The sequence below is a fragment of the Chlorocebus sabaeus genome, chromosome 21, assembly GCF_047675955.1.
Source record: "Chlorocebus sabaeus isolate Y175 chromosome 21, mChlSab1.0.hap1, whole genome shotgun sequence".
In the NCBI taxonomy this organism is placed as follows: domain Eukaryota; kingdom Metazoa; phylum Chordata; class Mammalia; order Primates; family Cercopithecidae; genus Chlorocebus; species Chlorocebus sabaeus.
Window position 1 is genome coordinate 84,857,329 of NC_132924.1, and position 21,635 is coordinate 84,878,963.

At 38.7% G+C, this 21,635-nt stretch overlaps 1 protein-coding gene across 4 annotated transcripts in view; it reads right to left on the reverse strand.

The window, feature by feature from the left end:
* Positions 1 to 21,635, reverse strand: part of DOCK4 (dedicator of cytokinesis 4) — a 474,019-nt gene that overhangs the window by 68,450 nt on the left and 383,934 nt on the right. For all 4 annotated transcript variants that reach the window (XM_073009284.1, XM_038004467.2, XM_007982617.3 and 1 more), the window contains exons 28-30: positions 19,035 to 19,110; positions 16,448 to 16,548; positions 15,968 to 16,026 (exon numbers count right to left, since the gene is read on the reverse strand). In XM_073009284.1, coding sequence (XP_072865385.1) covers positions 15,968 to 16,026; positions 16,448 to 16,548; positions 19,035 to 19,110 — 236 coding nt within the window. The remainder of the gene's footprint in view (positions 1 to 15,967; positions 16,027 to 16,447; positions 16,549 to 19,034; positions 19,111 to 21,635) is intronic.

A 21,635-nucleotide genomic window follows, 5' to 3' on the forward strand; every position in this document is an offset into this window, starting at 1 on the left:
CACTCTCTAATATATCCTCAGAGTATGAGCATTTCTATCATGATAAAACTTTCTTCCCTCTCTCGATGACATAGAAGGGTACCTTTTACTGCACATAGCTGAATATTTTAGATTTGAAGGGCCATGCTGCAATACTGCACATGCTACCAATGTGAGAGAAGAGAATTTAGAAAAACTTCCCTACAGTCTGTAAGCCAGAGAGGTCATGGTATCTTCTGTCTCTACACATCAATTTTCCTCAACAAAGCATTACAGCAGTCAAAGAAATGATTTGAATTTTTAAGTACTGAAATTACTATAAACACAAAAAGAGACAAAGCAGTAGTGGTTACTTCTTTCTTGTACATGTTTTGGTAAGGAACAAATTATTCATTTCATAGACAGTTTGGCAAGTTTGGGGAATGTCAAGATCATAATATTGTATGTGTTTACTGTATTTCCATTTTATCAACTCATTCAGTCATTATTCATTCAGTGACTCAAGAAATAAGAATGTCTAGTGTATGTTAAACACTGTATTAGGAGAAATACTTGTAAACAGCTAAATCACAATGGGTATTTGGGCTATTGCTAAGCTACAAATCTAGTATCAAGAAAAAACAAAGAGTTGGGCACAGTGGTTCACGCCTGTAGCCCCAGAACTTTGGGAGGCCAAGACAGGAGAACTGCTTGAGTCCAGGAGTTCAAGACCAGCCTGGGCAACATGGTGAAACCTCATCTGTACAAAAAATACAAAAAGTTAGCCAGACATGGTGTGCCACGCTCAGAAGTTCAGTGTGGCAGGGGTCAGGGTTGGGTGAGGGAAGTGTTGGCAAAGAGGGTGGCTTAGTTTGTAAGCTAAGCTAAGTGGAAGAGGGAGTTAGGTAGTTCAGCGGTGGGTGGTGGTGGCCGATTAGAGCTTTATTTTGTATGAAAATAACTGGGAGAGTGTGGAAGATGGGCTGTAGTAGGGAGAGAGATACTGTAAGGCCAAGTAGGTTATCTAAGTAAATATGACAAAGATTGGTTCAAAAGCAGCAGCCATGGTAATACAGAAAAGGGGCAAGAGTGTGAGTGAGAGTAAACACTGCTATTAAATGATATCAAATTTATAGAAGCAGAAGCCAACTTAAGACGGAAGGCAAGATCACGACTTCAGTTTGGGGTATGTTTGAGGTACTTCTAACACTGAATACTCTAGCAGCTGTCAAAGAGCCTGGTCTGGGGCTCAGGACAGAGGCCTGGACTGGAGATGTACTATTTCAGAACTCTCAGTGATAAACAGGGCGAATGAAATCACATGGGGGAAACCTGTGGCAAAATATAAAAGGAACACTTTGGAACAGGACACCCTGGGCACACATGTGCTGGGACAAGAGAGGAGCTGACTGAAGAGACATGGTGCGGGTTAGGGAAGGGGAAGTGGGGAAGAGGCAATGGGAAATGATAGAGAAGAGAAGGCCTTCAGAAGCAAAGAGGGGCAAGGTTGTCAAATGCAGTGACTCCTTAATAACATCTGGTACTTGTAAGCACTCCCTATGGCAGGCACTGCTCTGGGTGCTTTACATGTGTAATTTCATTAGCTCCCTACAACAACTCCAGTTGGTAGGAACTATCAACCTCCCACTTATACAGAGAAGGCAGCTAAAATCCTGGGAAGTTAGGCAACTTGCCCAAAGTCACCCAGCTAGCTGGCTCTACAATGAATTCTTAATCACTATCCTAGGGATGGGACTCACTACAGGCCTTTAGATGTGGCAGAAGAGTAATGCAAGTGAAAACTTGATTACAATGAATTACAAAGTAAAAAGAGAGAGAGACAAGGTGAGCTGGCAAGGATTGCCAATTTCTCCTCTTAAAGTTGTCTGAGAGTAAATGCAAGAAAGTCAATTAAGAACTTGAGGCGTGGAAATGAAGAGGGATTTTTTTCTTTTTCTGATGGGAGAGTGCAATCACATGTGTCATCTGTCCCACATTAATCCATCATTCCATGTGGTTGGGATGGGGTTGGGGAGTCCTCACTCTACTGCCCCAGCCTCAAGAGTAGGCATATAACCTGGGCCTTGCCAAAAAGCCAGCTTCAGCTGGGTTCAGTGGCACTCCTGGTAGTCCCAGCTACTCGGGAGGCTAAGGCAGGAGGATCATGGAAGCCCAGAATGAAGTACAGCTGAGAAACATCAGGACTTCTTTAAACAAACAAACAAAACCCAGCTTCATCCCTGGCCCCAGAGACTGGTTCATGATAGGCACATCACCCAGCAGGAACAATCTGTGGCTCTGTGCGACTAAAAGGAACTTTGAAAAGAGAAATAGGCTCAAAGCTGATGGAAACTATTTTCCCATGGAGTGGAGAAAGCCTGAGAGTACACAGAGGTTAAAGTCCACACACAGAACAAAGGAGAGCTGGGAAACAGCCAGCTCTGATGTGCGTCCTCTTGAAAATGGTCATGCCTGAAGCCAGATCCACCTGTGCACTTCCTAGCTCCCAGAGACAATGTATTTCTTTAACGTGAATTTGGTGTTTTGATCTTTGACTGTCACATGTAATCAGCGGAGCTCTGCTATACTAGTTAGAATGTAAGCACCAGTATCCTCTGTCAAAGGCCCTCTGAACAGGGTCCTGCCTACCCTCTGCAGACCAATATGGTGATAAGGAGGAGATGGGAAGCTCTGTGCTAAGACCTTCATAAGCCTGAATTCCCTTGGAATTTCCATCCTCTTGGAAAAGGTACCCTTGACCGAGGCCACTGGTCTGAACAACCTTCTATCTTGAAGATACCTACAGGGCTTTGTATCAGCTTCTCAACCACAGTCTGTGATGCTGTCCCAAGGCCATCTCAGATATCTGCCTCCACTAGGAACTGGATATCCTTGCCTTTGGCCTGTATCCTGAGTGCCCTAGGTGACCGAGGTCCTCATGATCTCCACTGGCAAGATGCTCACCCCCTCCTTTAGCTGCACCCTGGGGCATCTGGGATGTCCCCCATTCTTGGGAATGGGTGCTCCCCAGAGACCTTACACCATCAGAAAGTGCCTCTCTATCACAGAAGGTGGGCTGATTTTACCTTGGGTTGAGTGTCAGTATGAGTTAAAGTGATCAAAGTGCTTTGGGCATCTAGCCAGAAATACAGCTCCAAACACAACCCTCAGACCTGTGCCCATCTGAAAGTCCCTTTACATCACCAAAGTCATGTAGTCCTTTCCTCTCTCTCAAGGTTTCAACAAACGTAACTTAATTGTTTCTCACTAATGCATGACACGTTGCTAGTTCTCTGCAGTACACTGAAGCTTTGCAACTTTTCCTTTTTACATTTTTCTACTGCTACTTCTGTGAACAGGAAAGTTCTTCCTTCAGCAGTTAGGAGTAAGATATCTTCTGTAGACAAATGTTAGTCTCAATATTTTCCCATCAGCAAAAAGACGGCCATTTGGTTTCTACTTTCTTTTAAGGCACCTATAGTGTTTCCTATTAAAATGGTACTTAATTAGTAGGGGATTTTAAGTTCGTAAATTAACTGGAACCATTTTTTTTAAAGGTAAGTGCTTTAGCATGGATCATAATAGCAGGCAATCTAGCACATTTCCTTTGTTAAAGAAGCCTTGCCCAAAGGCAACACAAGTCTCTCCAAGATCCATTTTTTAGAAGGCCAGCCAAATCACAAATATAAGAAGTCAAAGGGGAATCACACAAGGTGGACAAGCTAAGGTTGCATGGGTAAGCGTGGTTAGTCCCATCCATCACTTAGTTCATCCAGTTCCATGACTTGCAGGACCATGCCTTCAACCATGGGCAACAGATTTAACACAGTGCCAAGATCCAAAAACCAGAAAGGGAAAACAGTCGGAGAATTCTCCCTATCTTCTCCTCCACCCTGGGTCATACGGAAAGGAATGCTTTTATTCTCACTTCTTTTTCTAAATGGGTAATAAATTATCTTCAGCTTTACACCCCTCTAAAGTGCACTCTAAAACACCAGAACTTCCTTAACCTCAGAACTTTAAAGAGAAAAGCAACTCATTTTCTTTTGCACAAGGACATGGCATTTTTACCAAACCTTTGCAACCCAGCTCTTTTAGCAATCTTATCAGGCAGGGCCAGGGAAAATGTTCCCCAAAATTAAAAAAGCAACTTCCAGGGGAACCATCTAAAAATCCCCCTTATTTGGGGCCCCTTTAAGTTCCCTTCTCATTACAGAGCCTTAGGCAAATAAAGGAAAACTTAGGCTGATTTTCCAAAGACCCTAATAGGTATACAGAAGTTTTCCAAAATTTAACTCAAGTATTTCACCTCACAAGGAAGGATATTATACTGCTCCTAAACCGGAACCTAACGGTAGCTAAAAAGCAAGCAGTTCAATTTCAGAGGTGAGCAACATATTTCCCATAATACCACAAAAGGGAAAAAAACAAACAAGGAAAGCAAAAAAATTGTAGAAACACCATTCCCAATTGGGAGGGAAGCAGTTCCAGTAAACACTTCTGATTGAAATACCAACAACTCAGGAAATAAATGAAAAAAAGAAAGTACTTTTTAATAAGCATTTTAGAAGGCCTGTGGAAAACCAGGGCCAAACCTCTTAATTACTCTAAACTGTCTACAATAGACCACAAGACAGATAAGAATCCTGTAGCCTTTATGAAAAGGCTGAGAAAGGCATTAACAGAATACAACTCCTTAACCCCAATTCAGTCAAGGGATGGCTCATTCTAAAAAACAAGTTTATTACACAGGAAGATGCCAATATTAAAAGGAAACTACAAAAGCAAGCTATGGGACCAAACAGCACCTTAGAAAGCCTCCTAACAGTGGCTACTTTGGTCTTTTATAAAAGGGACCAAGAGGAGGCCCAAAGGAAAAAGAAAAAGCTCAGGAGAAGGACAAAGGCTCTAGCAGCAGCTTTGCAGGCTTGCAAAGTCCAGGATCCCCAAAGTGCATCTGCTAGCTGCTATTAGTGTGGCAGGCCAGGGCATTATAAAAAGGAATGCCCAGGCAGCAAGAAAAAGCCATCTCAACCATGTCCAGCCTGTGGCGGAGACCACTGGAGACAGAACTGCCCCCAGAGGTGGAGGTCACTGGGTTCAGGACCAGTCTCACAGATGGTCCAGCAGGACTGATGGATCCTAGGGCTCAAGCCCTGGCTCCAGAGGCTCAGTCTGCCATTATAGCATGAGAGCTCTGAGTAATTCTGAAAATTAAAGCAAGGAAAGTAAACCTCCTTCTAAACATTAAAACTAGTCTCTTTCTTTTCTCCTCTCTAAACCAGGCCTCCCCTCTTCCCATAGCAAGACCATAAGGGGTATCTCAGGAAAAACTCTAATCCAATATTTTTCTCAATCTTAGTTGCAGTTAGGAGGACCTATTACACACACATGCTTCCAAGCCATTGTCATAATAGCTCTACTAGTCAAAAAAGCCTCCAAGTTAACCCTAGGAAATTATTTAACTGTTTATACCCCACATGATGTGGCAGAATTACTGTCCTCTAGGGAAAACTCTTAGCTAACAGCCAGTAAAACAAGAAATACATAAGGGAGGATAAGCAGGAGTCACTCTAAATAATGTCTCTCCCCAGGCACAGTGCTCAATTCACTAAGCTGATATTTTCTTACAAGAGCACTTGAATTAAGCAAAGGAAAGGTAGCTAACATTTATACTAACTCCAAGTGTGCTTTCCTAATTATCCATGCTCATGTTGCCATTTGAAAGGAAAGATATCCTCTTACCACTAATGAGTCTCCTATAAAATATCACCAGAAAATCAATAGGTTATTATCCTCAGTTTTTCTTCCACAAGAAATAGCAAGAATGCATTGTAGGGGACATCAAAAAGAAACAAGTGAAGTAGCCAAAGGAAATAAATTGACTAATCAGGCAGCTAGGTCAAAGGCAAGGAAGCCTCAAGGCATCAACATGCTTCAAACCTCTTCTAATCTAGGAAGGCTCCATAAAAGAAATCAAACTTCAGTATTCCCTATAGAAATAAAATAGGCCACTTCTCAAGGGCATACTTTCCAGCCCTCAGAATTGCTATGGTCAAATAATGGCAAATTCCATTTGCCAGCCTCCAGCCAATGGAAAGTTCTTAAAATCCTTCACCAAGCTTTTCACTTGGGAAAGGATAAAACTTATTAATGTGCTCAGATATTGTTTTCAGGCAGAAAACCTCTAAATTGGTTAAGCATGTAACCTCTCTATTACTTCCAACAAAAATTGACACAACTAGCAGAAGCCCAACCCCAGAAAATAGAGCCATCTTTATTCAACCCAGGACATTTAGTATTAGCAAAAACTCTCATCTCTCTCTCCTTCCATAAGCCAAGCTGGAAAGGGCCCTACGCTGTTCTTCTTTCAATCCCTTTGGCAATAAAAGTTACAGAAATCAACTTCTGGATACATCACACTCAAGTCAAAGCCTAAAAAGCTAAGGGAGCAACCCCTGACAGCCCAGAGGAACGTCCTAAATATCAGTGTGAAGAAATAGAAAATCTTAAGCTAAAACTCATAAAAAAAAATAAGTAACTAAGTAAGGGCTATTCATCTTAATGCCACTCCTACCTAACCTTTCCTCTCAAAGTTCACCACCAAATATTAAAACTTCCTTTTAACTCATATTTGCAAATAAATTTTAATTATACATGGGATTGCATTTGTAACTTTATAAATCTACAAAGGAGATTATATCTTGGCAAGTAAAGAATTTTAAATGGAAATTATTTACTATGCCACTCTTGTGGGAACTGTTATCATCCTGCTACTATCTGCACTAAAACTATACACTGTGTCACCCACAATGTGGAATTCTGGTTGAAAAATTCTAATTGCTGTAATATTTTACCTGATTATCATCCTTACAACAGGATTAATAATTGCAGGAAAGATTTACTCAAGGTTGTTTTGCTTATAGCAAAAGTAATAGTTAGGGATAAAAAGTAAGTATAAAAGTTTTACTATCACTAAGTTTAATAGGGCTTTTTACTAAAGGTTGATAATACAATACACTTTAAGCTAGGAAAAGAAGGTTATTAAAAAAAGATTTTATGCAAGGAAAGATTTTTATGGTAAATACTTGTCCTAAAAAAAAATACAACTGGTTATTTGAAGGAAGGATGTTTAGAACAAGTCAGAAAGTTTAAGTATGTTGTAGAGTTTGTGGAAGTTATTAAAAAATTAATAAAGAAAAGAAATTGTCAAATTAATGCTAAAATTATTTTAGCCACCCAATAACATATCTCTCCCAATCATATTGCAAGGTACAAAAATAGCCTAAGCCTAAAATTACTCTCTAACGGCAAGTCAAGGGGGAAATACATGCTTTTCCTCAAGAAAAATGTTCCTTTTATATTAATGTTTCTGGTAATGTACAGCACATCTAGTAAAGGCAAAACGGTATTGCAATCCATTGGTGTAACAAACAGGTGTCAAACTCTACTGTCAGTTACAGTCTATAGGACCCCCACTAATGGTGGTAATCTTAATGCTCATATTCTAATCCTGTATTTTAAATCTTCTTGTAAAATTTATCTTTTTTTGCCTAAAGGTAACCAAACTCCAAACAGTGCTGCAAACAAAGCCAAACATAGACACGCTATTCTTCCAAAAACCCTTAAATCAACCTCAGGAGAAGGCCTAACTCCTGTTCTCCCACACAGCACCCCTTTTCAACAGGAAGTAGCCAGAAAGAATCGTCATGCAACATCCACTAACAGCAGTTAGGTTTACTTCTCTTTAAAGGGGGAATAACACAGGAGTTATTAAGAAATAACTTTTAGGCAGATAGCAGGGGTAAAGGTTCTCAGTGAAAATTTTCCTGCAATAAAAAGCAACTGCCCAAAACATTTCTTCTCTAACGGAAAAGGCAGCTAAAGAGCCAGGCTGGCAAACTCCAATATGCAAATACCAGCGATCAAAAACTAGGTCCATCTGACATGGCCAATATGGCGATTCCTGCTTTCTCCTTGTCACCACCTGTGCCAAGTGTCATGGCCACCTCCGGATAACACCACGTGTTCAGAACATCATGGCGACCCACATTTGCATATTAAAGGACTAAGGTGGGAGGGCCAGGTTTTTTGCGGGCTATGTAAATGACACACCTGGTCAAACCAATCCCCTGGGCCCATGCAAATCAAACATCGCCTCTTCCAGCCTCTGATATAACTGACCATTTTTCTGCTGCTCACGCAGTCTTTGTTTCAAGCCCCCCCGCCCCGTCTCTGTACAAGGGAGCTGTTTTCTTTCTTGCCTATTAAACTTTTCGCTCCTTAAAACCACTCCACGTGGCCGGGCGCGGTGGCTCAAGCCTGTAATCCCAGCACTTTGGGAGGCCGAAACGGGCGGATCACGAGGTCAGGAGATCGAGACCATCCCAACATGGGCTAACATGGTGAAACCCCGTCTCCACTAAAAAATACAAAAAACTAGCCGGGCGAGGTGGCGGGCGCCCGTAGTCCCAGCTGCTCGGGAGGCTGAGGGAGGAGAATGGCGTGAACCCGGGAGGCGGAGCTTGCAGTGAGCTGAGATCCGGCCACTGCATTCCAGCCTGGGCGACAGAGCGAGACTCTGTCTCAAAAAAAAAAAAAAAACCACTCCACGTGTGTTTGTGTCCTTTTATCGAAATCGGTGCAAGACCAAAAACCCTGGTGTTTTTCCATTCATCAGAGCCATATCATCACTATCTCTAAATTACTTACTCATATCCATTACGTGTGAGGAAGAAACGTGGCTCCTAACTCCTTTTGCATTCCTACCTTTATTTTTGACCTAGATATTCCTTTGCCTTTCCCAAAGGATTGCTTAGTTTTCATCAGAGCAGGAACACCTCAAAAGAAACTTTTTTATTAATCTAATTGTATGTTTACTGCCCAATAGAATCCTTTTTTTTTTTTTTTTTTTTTTTTTTGTGAGACAGAGTCTCACTCTTTTGCCCAGGCTGGAGAGTAGTGGCGCGATCTCAGCTCACTGCAAGCTCCGCCTCCTGGCTTCATGCCATTCTCCTGCCTCAGCTTCCTGAGTATCTGGGACTACAGGCGCCCACCACCGCACCTGGCTAATTTTTTTTTGTATTTTTAGTAGAGATGGGGTTTCACCATGTTAGCCAAGATGGTCTTGATCTCCTGACCTTGTGATCTGCCCGCCTTGGCCTCCCAAAGTGCTGGGATTACAGGCATGAGCCACCGTGCCCAGCCAGAATAAATACTTTCAAGACTGACAAACTCACTGAAATATAAATTCATAGCTCTCCCTATATTTTCCTCATTCTATCAACATACACAATTCCAGCCAGTAACTAGCAGCTAGCATTTGCAATTCCTTCCCTCAGTTATTTTTGTCAGGGTAGAAAACCCATGCAACCTGAACTCAATCACTCTTATTGTCATTTTAAAAAGCCTAAACCCACTAAACAGCTTATCAAGATGTTGTGGAAATTGAGTGGGGGGAAAGAAAAAAGGGGGAAGAAAATTTCTGTTAGGGCAAAGGCTCACAAATTCTGAGATTAACAGGTCTTGCATTTGTTCCACAACCCTGCTCCAGGAGATGGCTGCTGGGACTCAAAGCCCAGTCACAGAGGCTGCGCCCCAGCAAAGCCCCAGCTATGCTCTCTCTGCTGCCTTGACTCTGTCTAATAAACCTTTGTACAGCTTTTGGGTGTGTGTGAAAAAAGAAGGATGGAAGAGAGAGGGAATACAAAATGAAACTGAATTTCCTGCCAGCCCAAATAGTTCTCCCATGCCTGAGTTGGTAGATGAGATTCAGAGCTTCTATGTTACTATCTTGGTCTTTAGTCTTTCCGGAGCCTGGCATCCCTTGGCCTCTCTAATGAAGACCATATTAGCATGCACTTGCTTGAGTACTTTTGAATCTCATCAAAAATATCTCTTCCACTTATGATATTTTACAAACAAGTTTTCTTCTTTAAATTTTTTTAATATGAAAAATTTCAAATGCACACAAAATCACAGAAAATAGTAAAAAAAAAATTAAAAAAAATAAAACTCCATACATCCATCACCTAGCTTCAATAATTATCAAGACTCTTGTCTTCCCATTTTACCTAATACCTCAACTATTTCTTTTTCTAGAATACTTTAAAGCAGGCCTGAGACATTGTATCAGTCTACTTGAACACACATCAGTAAGCATCTTTAACAGATAGGACATTTTACAAATATAGAATCAGAATGCCTTTATCACACCTAACAAAGACAAATAATAATTCCTTAAATTAATTTAAAACCCAGCCTATATTAAAATTTCCTCTGATGGTCTTAAAACATGTCATGTATAGCTGGTTTCTTTCAATCACAATTCAAAGTCCATATACTACATTCTGTAGCCTGATTTTTCCATTGACAGTAAGGTCAGAGAAGCCACACCTACATTTAAGTCACTGTGCAGGAATGCATGAGAATAGCTTATTTGCTGAAAACATACTTTGAGAACAGGGAATCTGCAAACCTGAACAGGCTCTCCAACCACAGAAAATTTAATTTCTGCAGAACCAGCAAAGCAATTTTGAGCTATGTACAGCAACAGCAAAATAAACTTCATTTAAATGACTTCTTTTTAAACCATAGATTTAGTATACTTTCTCTATCTCTAATTGTCGGCCACATGGTCTTATTTTGAAGTATTTAGGGCACCTGCTACTTGGGCTGTTGGAGTTTTATATTTAAGCACACAGAACAGCCTGCTAGGTAAGTATTGATTTTTTTTTTTTCTACAGCAGTTACAAGACGCTATGTTTGCAAATGTGGAACAAAGAGCTCACTTTATATTTAGTAAGAATGTTAGTTCATCTAAAAATAGAAAGAAAAACTTAACCTTGAAGAAAGATAAAAGCCAATGCTGGAACATAGTAGTAAAGACTAACCTTTTTCTCTGTTCTTGCAAGTAGGGGTAGAGATGGGTAAAGTTTTGGGGGAAAATATATGCCTTCCTCCACCACGGCTCTTGATAGAACATTTTTTAGTCCTTCAACTTAGAAAATGAAAATGCTGAGGAATACCATATTTAAGAAAAGGTGTTTACTTATCACTAGCTGGCTTTGATGCTCCAAAAATACATTATTTTACCAAAACTGCAAATGAGATACCACCTCATACCCATGAGGATGACTACTGTCAAAAAACCAGGAAATAACAAATGCTGGAGAGAAAATGGAGAAACTAGAATGTGTGTGCTCTGTTGGTGAGAATGTAAAATGTTACAGCAGCTGTGGAGAACAGTCCCTCAAAAAATAACAATAGAATTACCATATGATCCAGCAATTCCACTTCTGGCTATATACCCAAAAGAACTTAAAGCCAGATCTTAGAGATATTTTATATGCCCATGTTCATAGCAGCACTATTCACAATAGACAAAAGGCAGAAGCAACCCAAATGTCCACTGAGGAATGAATGAATAAAGCAAATGTGGTATATGCATACAATAGAATATTATTCGGCCTTAGAAAGGAAAATTTTGATACATTACAACATGAATGAATCTTGAGGACAATCTGTTAAGCAAAATAAGCCAGTTACAAAAAGATAAATTCTGTATGATTCCACTTATGTGAAGTACCTACAGTAGTTAAATTCATAGACAGAAAGTAGAATGTTAGTACCAGGGGCTGGGGAGACAGGGGAATGAGAAGTTATTGTTTATTGGGTATAGAGTTTCAGCTTTACAAGATGAAAAGAGTTCTAGAGATGGATGGTGGTGATGGTTGCATTGAAGTATGAATATACTTAGTATCACTGAGCTGTGCCCTGTGTAGTTAGAATGTACATTTATTTTTATTTATTTTTATTTTTTTGCGACACAGTCTTGCTCTGTCCCCCATGCTGGAGTGCAATGGCACAATCCTGGCTCACTGCAACCTCTGCCTTCCAGATTCAAGCGATTCTCCTGCCTCAGCCTCCCGAGTAGCTAGGATTACAGGTATATGCTACCATACCTGGCTAATTTTTATATTTTTATATTTTTAGCAGAGATGGGGTTTTGCCATGTTTGCCAGGCTGGTCTCGAACTCCTGACCTCACGTGATCCACCCACCTCAGCCTCCCAAAATGCTGGGATTACAGGTGTGAGCCACTGCACCCAGCCAAGATGTACACATTTTGTGTATTTTACCACAATTAAAAAATACTTTAAAACTAAATATTAAATATATGAGCAGGATGATGTGTTCAGTGCTCTGTATGCACTAGAGATAGGCAGCATGACTTAAGGTTCCTGGCAAGAGCTTAAAGCCTTTCTGTCCCCAGGATCCACTGCTGTCTCACAAGGGAAGAAGAGAAGCCCTGCCTCGTTGACCTGTGGAAGACTATTTGTTGTCTTTAGACAACAAAACCTTTTGATTTTATTTCTATGTTCCCAACAGACTTCATAGAACTAGGGCTGAAGCACAAACTAACAGAGCCATGGATTCATTCTGGTAGATGTAAAAATGGGTGCTTATGGCTCTGCTTGCAAAAACTCCAAGACTGAGGGGACAGCAGAAGAGAAGTTAGAACTCGCTTCCTCCAGTTGTGTGAACTACAAATATACTAAAGGATCCAAATGTTTACTTATTCAGAACAAAGGTTAAACTGTCTTTATGTAAATAATCATTATAAAAGCACATTTAATACTACAGATAAGTTGTTATATAATTTTAGAATTATAAAATATGTCAAGCACACACAACTAAATGTCTATTAGTCAGATGATTTATGGTTAAAAATAACACTAAACGTAAGCAGTTCTAGGTCTCAGAGGGTTGAAAAATTGCTCACAGGTTGCTAAGGGATATAATGATCAGATTTTAAAATCCTACAGCTTTAAGTTTAAAAGCAGACAAGTCACTGAATTACATGTGTCTTTCCCCTCCCTATCCTCAGTGGAATGGAAAAAAACAACATGTTTCCAGCATATGGAAGAATTTCAACACTTCAGAGGTAAACATCAATGACCAAATCTGATTTAAAAGTATTATCCAGTAAAATGTGTACTTTTAAATTAGACCAACTAGATAGTTTCAAGTGGATAAAAGTACATTAAGTGACCTTGGGCATTTCCTCCCTTCATCTTATTTTCTAAAAGTTAGTGCATTTTGTATCTATTAAAAATATTGAGGATCTTGATATACGAAATCATAAAAGCTTACTAGCTTTACTAAAACATGATGATGTTGTCTTTGTCAAGCTTTCTCATAGTTCCAACTAAACTGGACAAAATTTTAAAATATAAGATTTTAAAACTAAGATTTTAATAGGTGTGGACCATTTTTTCTTACGTCCTCCAAAATACTTGCATATATCCAGTGCTTCATAAACTTAGTCAAATTGAATTTATTGGACTGTTACATTAAAACATGGTAAGTTTATAATTACCTGAATAAATTCACTTACAGTATTCAAATTCTCAACATGACATATTTATAAGTAAACCAAATGATAACTAATGTATTTTGATATTCCTAAGTAACAAGCTGATCTAAGGCCTATAAGAGGTATCAACATATCACTCTGAATACTTATTCTTCTCCTCATTTTATAAAAATATATGTTGGAAGGGAGGCTTTAACATTTCCGAATATTTTCCAATTCTAGCTATTGCACAACAGCAACAAACCTTAAAATTCACCTAATATTTGGGAAGTCTTTAAAAGTCTAGACACAACTCTTGGGAAATAATGCAGTAACCAAGGAATGAAATGAAAATTTACACTGACCCTACGCTTGAACCATGTCATGCTGGGAATCTGTAAGTTGAGTATAAAGGAGGAGCCTTTTCTAAAAGAGTCTTAAGATTGTGCTAGAGCTAAGTCTTTAGGGCTGTAACAACAAAGAAAGAGGATAAACTAAAGCAGTGCTTTTCAGTTTTTAGCTAAGTACGTAAGAATCACTTGGAGAACTTGCTAAAACAGACTGCTGTGCCCCAATTCCAGAGATTGTGTTTCAGTAGGTCTAAGGTGGAGTGAGAGATTTTGCATTTCTTACAAGCTTCTAAGGATGCTGATGCTACATTATAACAAAATACTGCATTATAGAGATTGATATGCTCCAGAAATTTTCCATATTCTCTAGATCTCTGAGAAAAACAGAGAAGTAATTTAACATAAAAACCAGAGAGGCAGAAATAGTTTCATTTTAGAAGAAAGACAAAATAGAGGATAAAAGTTTATGAAGTATACAGTGACACGTTTAGGGAGATTACATGTGACAGCTTTACTTAGCAGCCTGAGGGTCATGGGACTAAATGCATAGCTATTATGGTTTAGATACAGGTTTATGTGGAAATAACCGTCGATGGCAATGCTGAGATGCATCTGGAACAGGAACTGGCCATGTTTTTTAACATTTTTGTAACTCAACAGAATCTGTCCTGCTCTCGTAATTTGAGCCCAGAAAAGAGCTTACACAACCACAAGTGCATTCAAACAGATTCAATGCAGCATTCTTTCAAAAACATGTTGCTAAATTAATGTCGAATGCAATACAGACACTACAAGGGCCTTGATCTTCTTTAGAAACAATAAGGACACAAAGAATGAATGAAACCTGAAAAATCTGAAGACTAAGAAGAGCAGTCTCCAAATAAGAAAACTATTTTTGAGCTGCAACTAAAGACAGACCATGATATCTTCTGGCTGGCCTTACATAGTTGAAGGTTGTTTTCAAGATGATAACTCTTTTATTTTTTTGTCAGTCTCACTCTGTCGCCCAGGCTGGAGTGCAGTGGTGCAGTCTTGGTTCACTGCAACCTCCACCTCCCAGGTTCAAGTGATTCTCCTGCCTCAGCCTCCCAAGTAGCTGAGATTACAGGTGCCCACCACCACACCTGGCTAATTTTTGTATTTTTATTAAAGACAGTGTTTCACCATGTTGGCCAGGCTAGTCTCAAACTCCTGACCTCAAGTGATCTGCCTGCTCCAGCCTCTCAAAGTGCTGGGATTACAGGCATGGGTCATTGCTCCCGGTTTCATTTTTTTTTTTTTTTCCTTTTCCTGAAATCACCAGCAAGCATTGAACACTGGGCTTAATTATATATACCAAAGTCCCTCAAGTTGTTATGTATATTTGAGGAATAAACATACCCTATTAAAAAAAAATCACCCTGTAATGATTCTGCTCAAAAATCAGCCTGTAACATGAGTGGAAGTAAAACAATAATGGTTCTATTTTCATGTACAGAAAATAAATCCTTCCATCTGCAAGTTGTGCTTGGATAAGCCCAAGAGAAAAGATACTTTCAGGCCATTACATATTCAACTCAAATAGGTCAATCTCTTTAATAAATAAAAGAGGAGCATTAAGATGCAGTAATAGTAAATGAATACTAAAAACTTGCATAGTTAATATACCAAATGAAATAAGTTACAAATCTCTAGAAAGAGACCTTATGCCAATGAATTTTAAAACAATTTGTTTTCCAAATATTATTGTTTTCTATGCGACCAGATCTGTGCCATCAATTTTCTGGGATAATATACTCTATCTGCTATGGCAGATTAACAAAATTGGATCCAACAGTTTCTTAGCAACTGCAGATGCTTTTAAAATCCTTTGGCTATACTCCTTATGATATAGGACAATGTTTTCAAGTTTTTAAGAGTAGTGACGTTCAAGTCAACGTTTCATGAAGTTTAACCTAAATTTATTATGATTCATAGCTTCAATTCAGAGTTCTAGAAATTTTGAGTTGTTACAGTTCCAAATTCTGAAAGGTTACCTCATCGCTGGAAATATGTGTAATGTTGGAGCAATGCTAGATTATAAAATTTATCATTAATTAATAATGAAACACACAAAGGTAAGGTGACTTTTCTTAGAGACCAATTTAAAGAATTTGTTGTAACCTTATTCAATGCCAAAGTGTCAATTACTTTCTATAGATGTTTATTGATTTAGACATTGGGTTTCAAATGGTGTCACTGGTAAATTGCCTTTCTTCATTTGTACACTTCAAGGTACAGCGAGAAACTGTACAGTAGATGTGGCTTCTCTTTTCCTCACTTACCTAGGTTTTGCCACATGCTGAAAATTTCACAACCCATTGTTACCCGCATGTCACCATACCTGAAATAGAACAAAAAACCAAACCTGATACAATGCCTCCAGAACAAAGGAGTATTTGTGTGTCTTTAGGATACAATCTATCATTCCGAATTAAAAGGCAAGGAGTTTTTAATTAAAGATGTTTAATATATATGTCACGATGCCTCTAAGTCAAATCCTCATGTAAACCTTTTAGTAAAACAGATCTGTTTCACAATTTTTTGCATCTATAGACATTTTGAATCCTGAAAGAGCCAGGTCAAAACAATGTGTAAACATGTTTGAAACATTAAGATGTCAAGAAAAGATTGCTTCTTGACCCCCTGGTCACTGGTTCTTCACTGTGTGATTTCCAGTTATGGGCATTCTAATTTATGAATCATTTGAACTAAATATTCTTTAAGAGGTAACATTTCTCACCTGATTATACATTGATACTTACTTTTCTAACACCTTTTTCTTCTTGGAAGGTGTGAACATCTCCAACTGCAGACACAACTGGTTTATAAAAATGACTGCGAGGTAAAAGTAGGAATCCCAGATCTAAAACAAGAACAAGATATTTCAATACTATGGTGTTACAAGCATATTGACAGGTGAAGTGACATAGTATTTTGGATTTGCTTCAAAAGTGGTTGAGGGTATAGTTGAAGTAAGACTGACCATGAGTTGATAATAGATGAAGCCGGATATGGGTACATCATGGGGGTTCATTATACTATTTTCTCTATTTGTACATATGCTTGAAATTTTCTAAAACAAAGAAGTAACTAAATAAATAAGTACTATTATTATCTAGGTGTATATTGCTCCAAAGCTGTATTCCAGGTTTCATGAGCTTTTTGGTATATGCTAAAAGGTAGATATGTGACTTCTCTTGTAATATGTCTGAGTATCTCCAAGAAGATGAGGTATAAGATGGATTTCTTTATTCCTGTGTGAGTTCATTTTTGGAACTCCTTTTAGCGTAGAACTTGTAAAAAATGCATACACTTCTTCAGATATGCTAATTGCTTTAAATTCAGACATTATATAAAAATTCCCTGCCCAGGCAAATCTTTTAAGTTTTCTTATACCAAAAAACAGAATCAGAAAGAGATCTGAATAAAGTTCCCTGAAATAAACTTAGCAAAAAAAAAAAAAAAAAAAAAAACAAAGGACATAATGGAAGGAACATACTTCTCCACTGACACCACATAAAATTAAAGACAAATAACAAACCAGGAGACATATGACACAGAATCAGTATCTGTTATATATAAAGAGCTCTTACAAATAAAAAAGAATATAATGAAACCCTAAGTAAAATAATGAATAAAAGTCAAGAACAAGCCAGGTGCAGTGAGTGGCTCACGCCTGTAATCCCAGCACTTTGGGAGGCCAAGGTGGGCGGATCACAAGGTCAGGAGCTCGAGACCAGCCTGGCCAATATGGTGAAACCCTGCCTACACTAAAAATACAAAAAGTAGCCGGGCCTGGTGGTATGCTTCTGTAGTCCCAGCTACCCGGTGGGTTGAGGCCAAAGAATTGCTTCGACTTTGGAGGCGGAGGCTGCAGTGAGCCAAGATTGCGCCACTGCACTCCAGCCTGGATGACAGAGAGAGATTCTTTCTAAAACACACAAACACACACACACACACACACACACACACAAAGTCAAGAACAATTCAGAAAAATATGAAATTTGATCAGTAACTAGTAACTAGTCAACAAGTAATAACTAGTGAGAAATGTAAATTAAAGCAAACAGGATTTTTTCTTTATCTGTCAGAAAAAAAATCTCTTCTGGTGTTGGTGTAGCTGCAGGAAAAGAGGCAATCAAATGTAATTGGTACAACCTTTCACTCAACAATTCCACTAATAAAGATTTGTCTAAAGAAATAATTAAGGGCCGGGTGCGGTGGCTCATGCCTGTAATCCCAGCACTTTGGGAGGCTGAGGCAGGCAGATTACCTGAGGTCAGGAGTTCAAGGCCAGCCTGGCAAACATGGCAAAACCCCGTCTCTACTAAAAGTAAAAAAAAATTAGCTGGGCACAGTGGTGTGCACCTGTAATCCCAGCTATTCTGCAGGCTGAGGCAAGAGAATCGCCTGAACCTGGGAGGTGGAGGTGGCAGTGAGCCGAGATCGCGCCACTGCATTCCAGCCTGGGCAACAGAGCAGGATTCTGTCTCAAAAAACAAAAACAAAAACACCAGAAACAAAAAAAGAACCAAAGAAATAATTAGGGATATATGCCAAGTTTTATAAGAATGTACATAAAATGAGTAATTTATAAGAATGAAATATGAAATTTTGATATATTATAAGCTATGATGTAGACAAATATTATGTAACTATTAAAATTCCTTTTTTATTGTATTTGTGCTTTTTTGTATTTTCTTATTACCCAATAAGGAAATTTTATAAAAATGTTTAATATGAAATATGTAAGAACAGAGTAAGAACAAAGATGCCCAAAACAAAGAACCACCATTGAGGAAGAAAGCCAAGATAGGCACTGCTCATCTTTGCTGTTTATCATTTGCTCTTTGAAAAATAGTGTATCAAGAATTTGTAGGCACCCAGGCATATCACATTATATCACAGATACACAGAGGGTTCTGCCTTAAAGAACCTTACCAATGTTTCATTTTTTCTTTTCATTAATTCATTCTAAAAAAATGGGAAGACAGAGGAATAAGAAACTGAAGGGTCTACTTTGTATATGTTTTCTTCATATAAACTCCATTTCTAAAAGGTAAAAAACACTATGTTCTAAGTCTCCTTTGTCATAAACAGGGATCATACAGAAAAGAGCAAGAATTAAAATGTATAGTTACAATAAAAAACTATCTCCTTTTAAGCGCTATGATTTCCCAGGTCGATAAGCATTATTATAGCCTTCATTTGTTCACAAATAAAATGAAAACTGTTCTAATATTACTCATAGTTAAAACTAACATGGCCCAAGAGAATGTTAGGTAATTTCCTATAATACAATGTGATTCTTCTAGCCCGAGCAGGAGAGTCATCTAAATGAATGCTTACCTTATAATCAAAGTTTTCATTTAAGAAGTTCTTACGAAGTGCATCTGAGAGGTACAGAACTGTTGTAATAATAACACTAGTGAGAAAAAAAAATGTCAAGGGGAAAACTTCGTATTAGTGAAAATCATTTAGTATACAAGAATAAAAAGCTACTAAGATAAAATAAAACCTTCAGTAAGCATCTGGAGCAATATTAAATAATTCATATTTGAAACAAAAAAGAGATGACGGGTCAAAAAAAGGGGAAGGAATCTATCACTGAAGTCAGGTCCTTTGTAAACTGATACACAAAAGATCTAAGAATTCATATGACTCAGACAGAAATATATTATTACCTTGATGTTTTGTAATGTTTTTTGTTAATTTCCAAACAAAACAAAATGATTTACTACAAACATAACATTCCATATTTTTCTGTTTTCGAGACAGGGTCTTGCTCTGTTGCCCAGGCTGGAGTGCAGTGGCATGATCACAGCTCACTGTAGCCTCGAACTCCTGGGCTCAAGTGATCCTCCTGCCTCAGCCTCCCAAGTAGCTGGGTCTACAGGTGCCTGCTGCTGTGTCCAGCCAAATGGTTTTTCAGTTTTTGTGAGACGGGGTCTCACTATGTTGACCAGGCTGGTCTTGAACTCCTGACCTCAAGCTATTCTCCTGTCTGGGCCTCCCCAAGTGCTAGGATTATAGGCAACATTCCATATTTGATTATCATAAAAGAAAGTCATGCTTTTTAAAATACAGAGGAAAAAATGGAGCCCAAAGACAAAATGGATAGGAAAAAATAATAGAATACATTGAGTATTTATTAGCCTTCTCTCTGTTCTCCCCTGTTTAAGGTATTAGAGGGCATGGGAGAGCTATGGAAAGCAGATTCCCTCTTTAAGGGCGACAAGACTGCCACTGAAGAAACAATTACAGGCTGTGAAATTGTCTATAATCCAGTACTAAGCTGTGCGAAACCGACAGAGTGCTACAGACATTCCAGGGCCGGAGAAATCAGGAAAAGCCTGACCAATACAGCCACAGGTAGCTCACTGGGGAGATTTTAAAAGGAAGGATTTGGTGGTTAGTTCTAGAGCTCTGCAATTTGTTCAAAATCTGCTAATTTTTATAACCAGAAGATAAATATTTAAAGTTGAATATATTTCCAATTGGTTCACTTAATGTTTAATACAACATTATACTAAAGCAAGATAAGTCACCCCCTGAGCTGCTATAAACTGAGGACCAATATATAAATTGTTGATATTTAAAATTTCTTTGACCTTAGAATTCTAAGATGCATGTGCAATGAGTGTGTGATATGATAAAGCCTCAGTTCTCTTCATGGGATTTGGAATTGGAGGATGTATTTATGTCAACCTAGGTAAAATGAAAAAACAAAAGAAAACAAAATACATGATCAACTTCGTACCTTGGCTATCTTGCTAATAAAGATTATATTTACTAATTAGAAAAATATAGACTTTGAAAAAAAAATATTCATTATTGTTATCTACTGGGAAACTCACTATTATAGTTTTCTTGTGGGGTAGGGAAACATTAACAAGGGTAAGTTGATGGTTAAATGTGGAAGTTCAAGGTAACAAAAATGAAACAAAACCACAATTTCATGGGAATCTGCTCTACCATGAACAGGCATTGTTACATGGGTGTGCATTTTATACATGCATACGCACCTTTCAGTGAATCTTACTATTAAATTTAAGTATAAGAAAAACCTATGAGATTGAGAAGTCTTATGGTTTCTTCAGTACCCTAAATGGCAGGTATCATCAGACAAAGTCATATCAAAGATAAACATCACCTGCAAATGATGGTATAATGTGCCAATTTCCCATAGACACTGGAAAAATCAATGATAATTGAAGACATCATTAATGTTCCAAAGTATTTTACTCAAGTTTTACTATATGAAACTGAAGCTGAATCATCAGAAAATAAAAGGCTATCAGGCAAGGAAGTTGTTCTTGCCTAGCATCTAGCAAGATCATTGGACTTCTAAGTGTAAAGAAGAAAAATCTGGGCCGGGCACGGTAGATCATGCCAGTAATCCCAGCACTCTGGGAGGCCGAGGTGGGCGGATCATGAGGTCAGGAGATCGAGACCATCTTGGCTAACACGATGAAACCCCGTCTCTACTAAAAATACAAAAAAAATTAGCTGGGCATGATGGCGGGCACCTATAGTCCCAGCTGAGGTTGAGGCAGAAGAATGGCGTGAACCCAGGAGGTGGAGCTTGCAGTGAGCTGAGACCGCGCCACTGCACTCAGCCCGGGCAACAGAGCGAGACTTCATCTCAAAAAAAAAAAAAAAGAAAAATCTGTATCCTTAACATATGGTTATAAGCACAAACTTTCTGCTTTGATGTTCAACGGAGAAATATACACAGTCCCACTACACCTGAGGTTTACATTAAAAATCACCTTGTGGCCCACAGTTTCAGCTTAGACTGATGTTTAGACACAGTACCTCTGGTGTTAGTGAAACGTGACATATCTGGAATTTGGACTGTCAGGCCAAATGTCACAGAAAGGAGCTAACTCAATCTTCCAAGGGAGAGAGAAGTTATTCCATGGCAAAGATTACCAAATTGTTATTTAC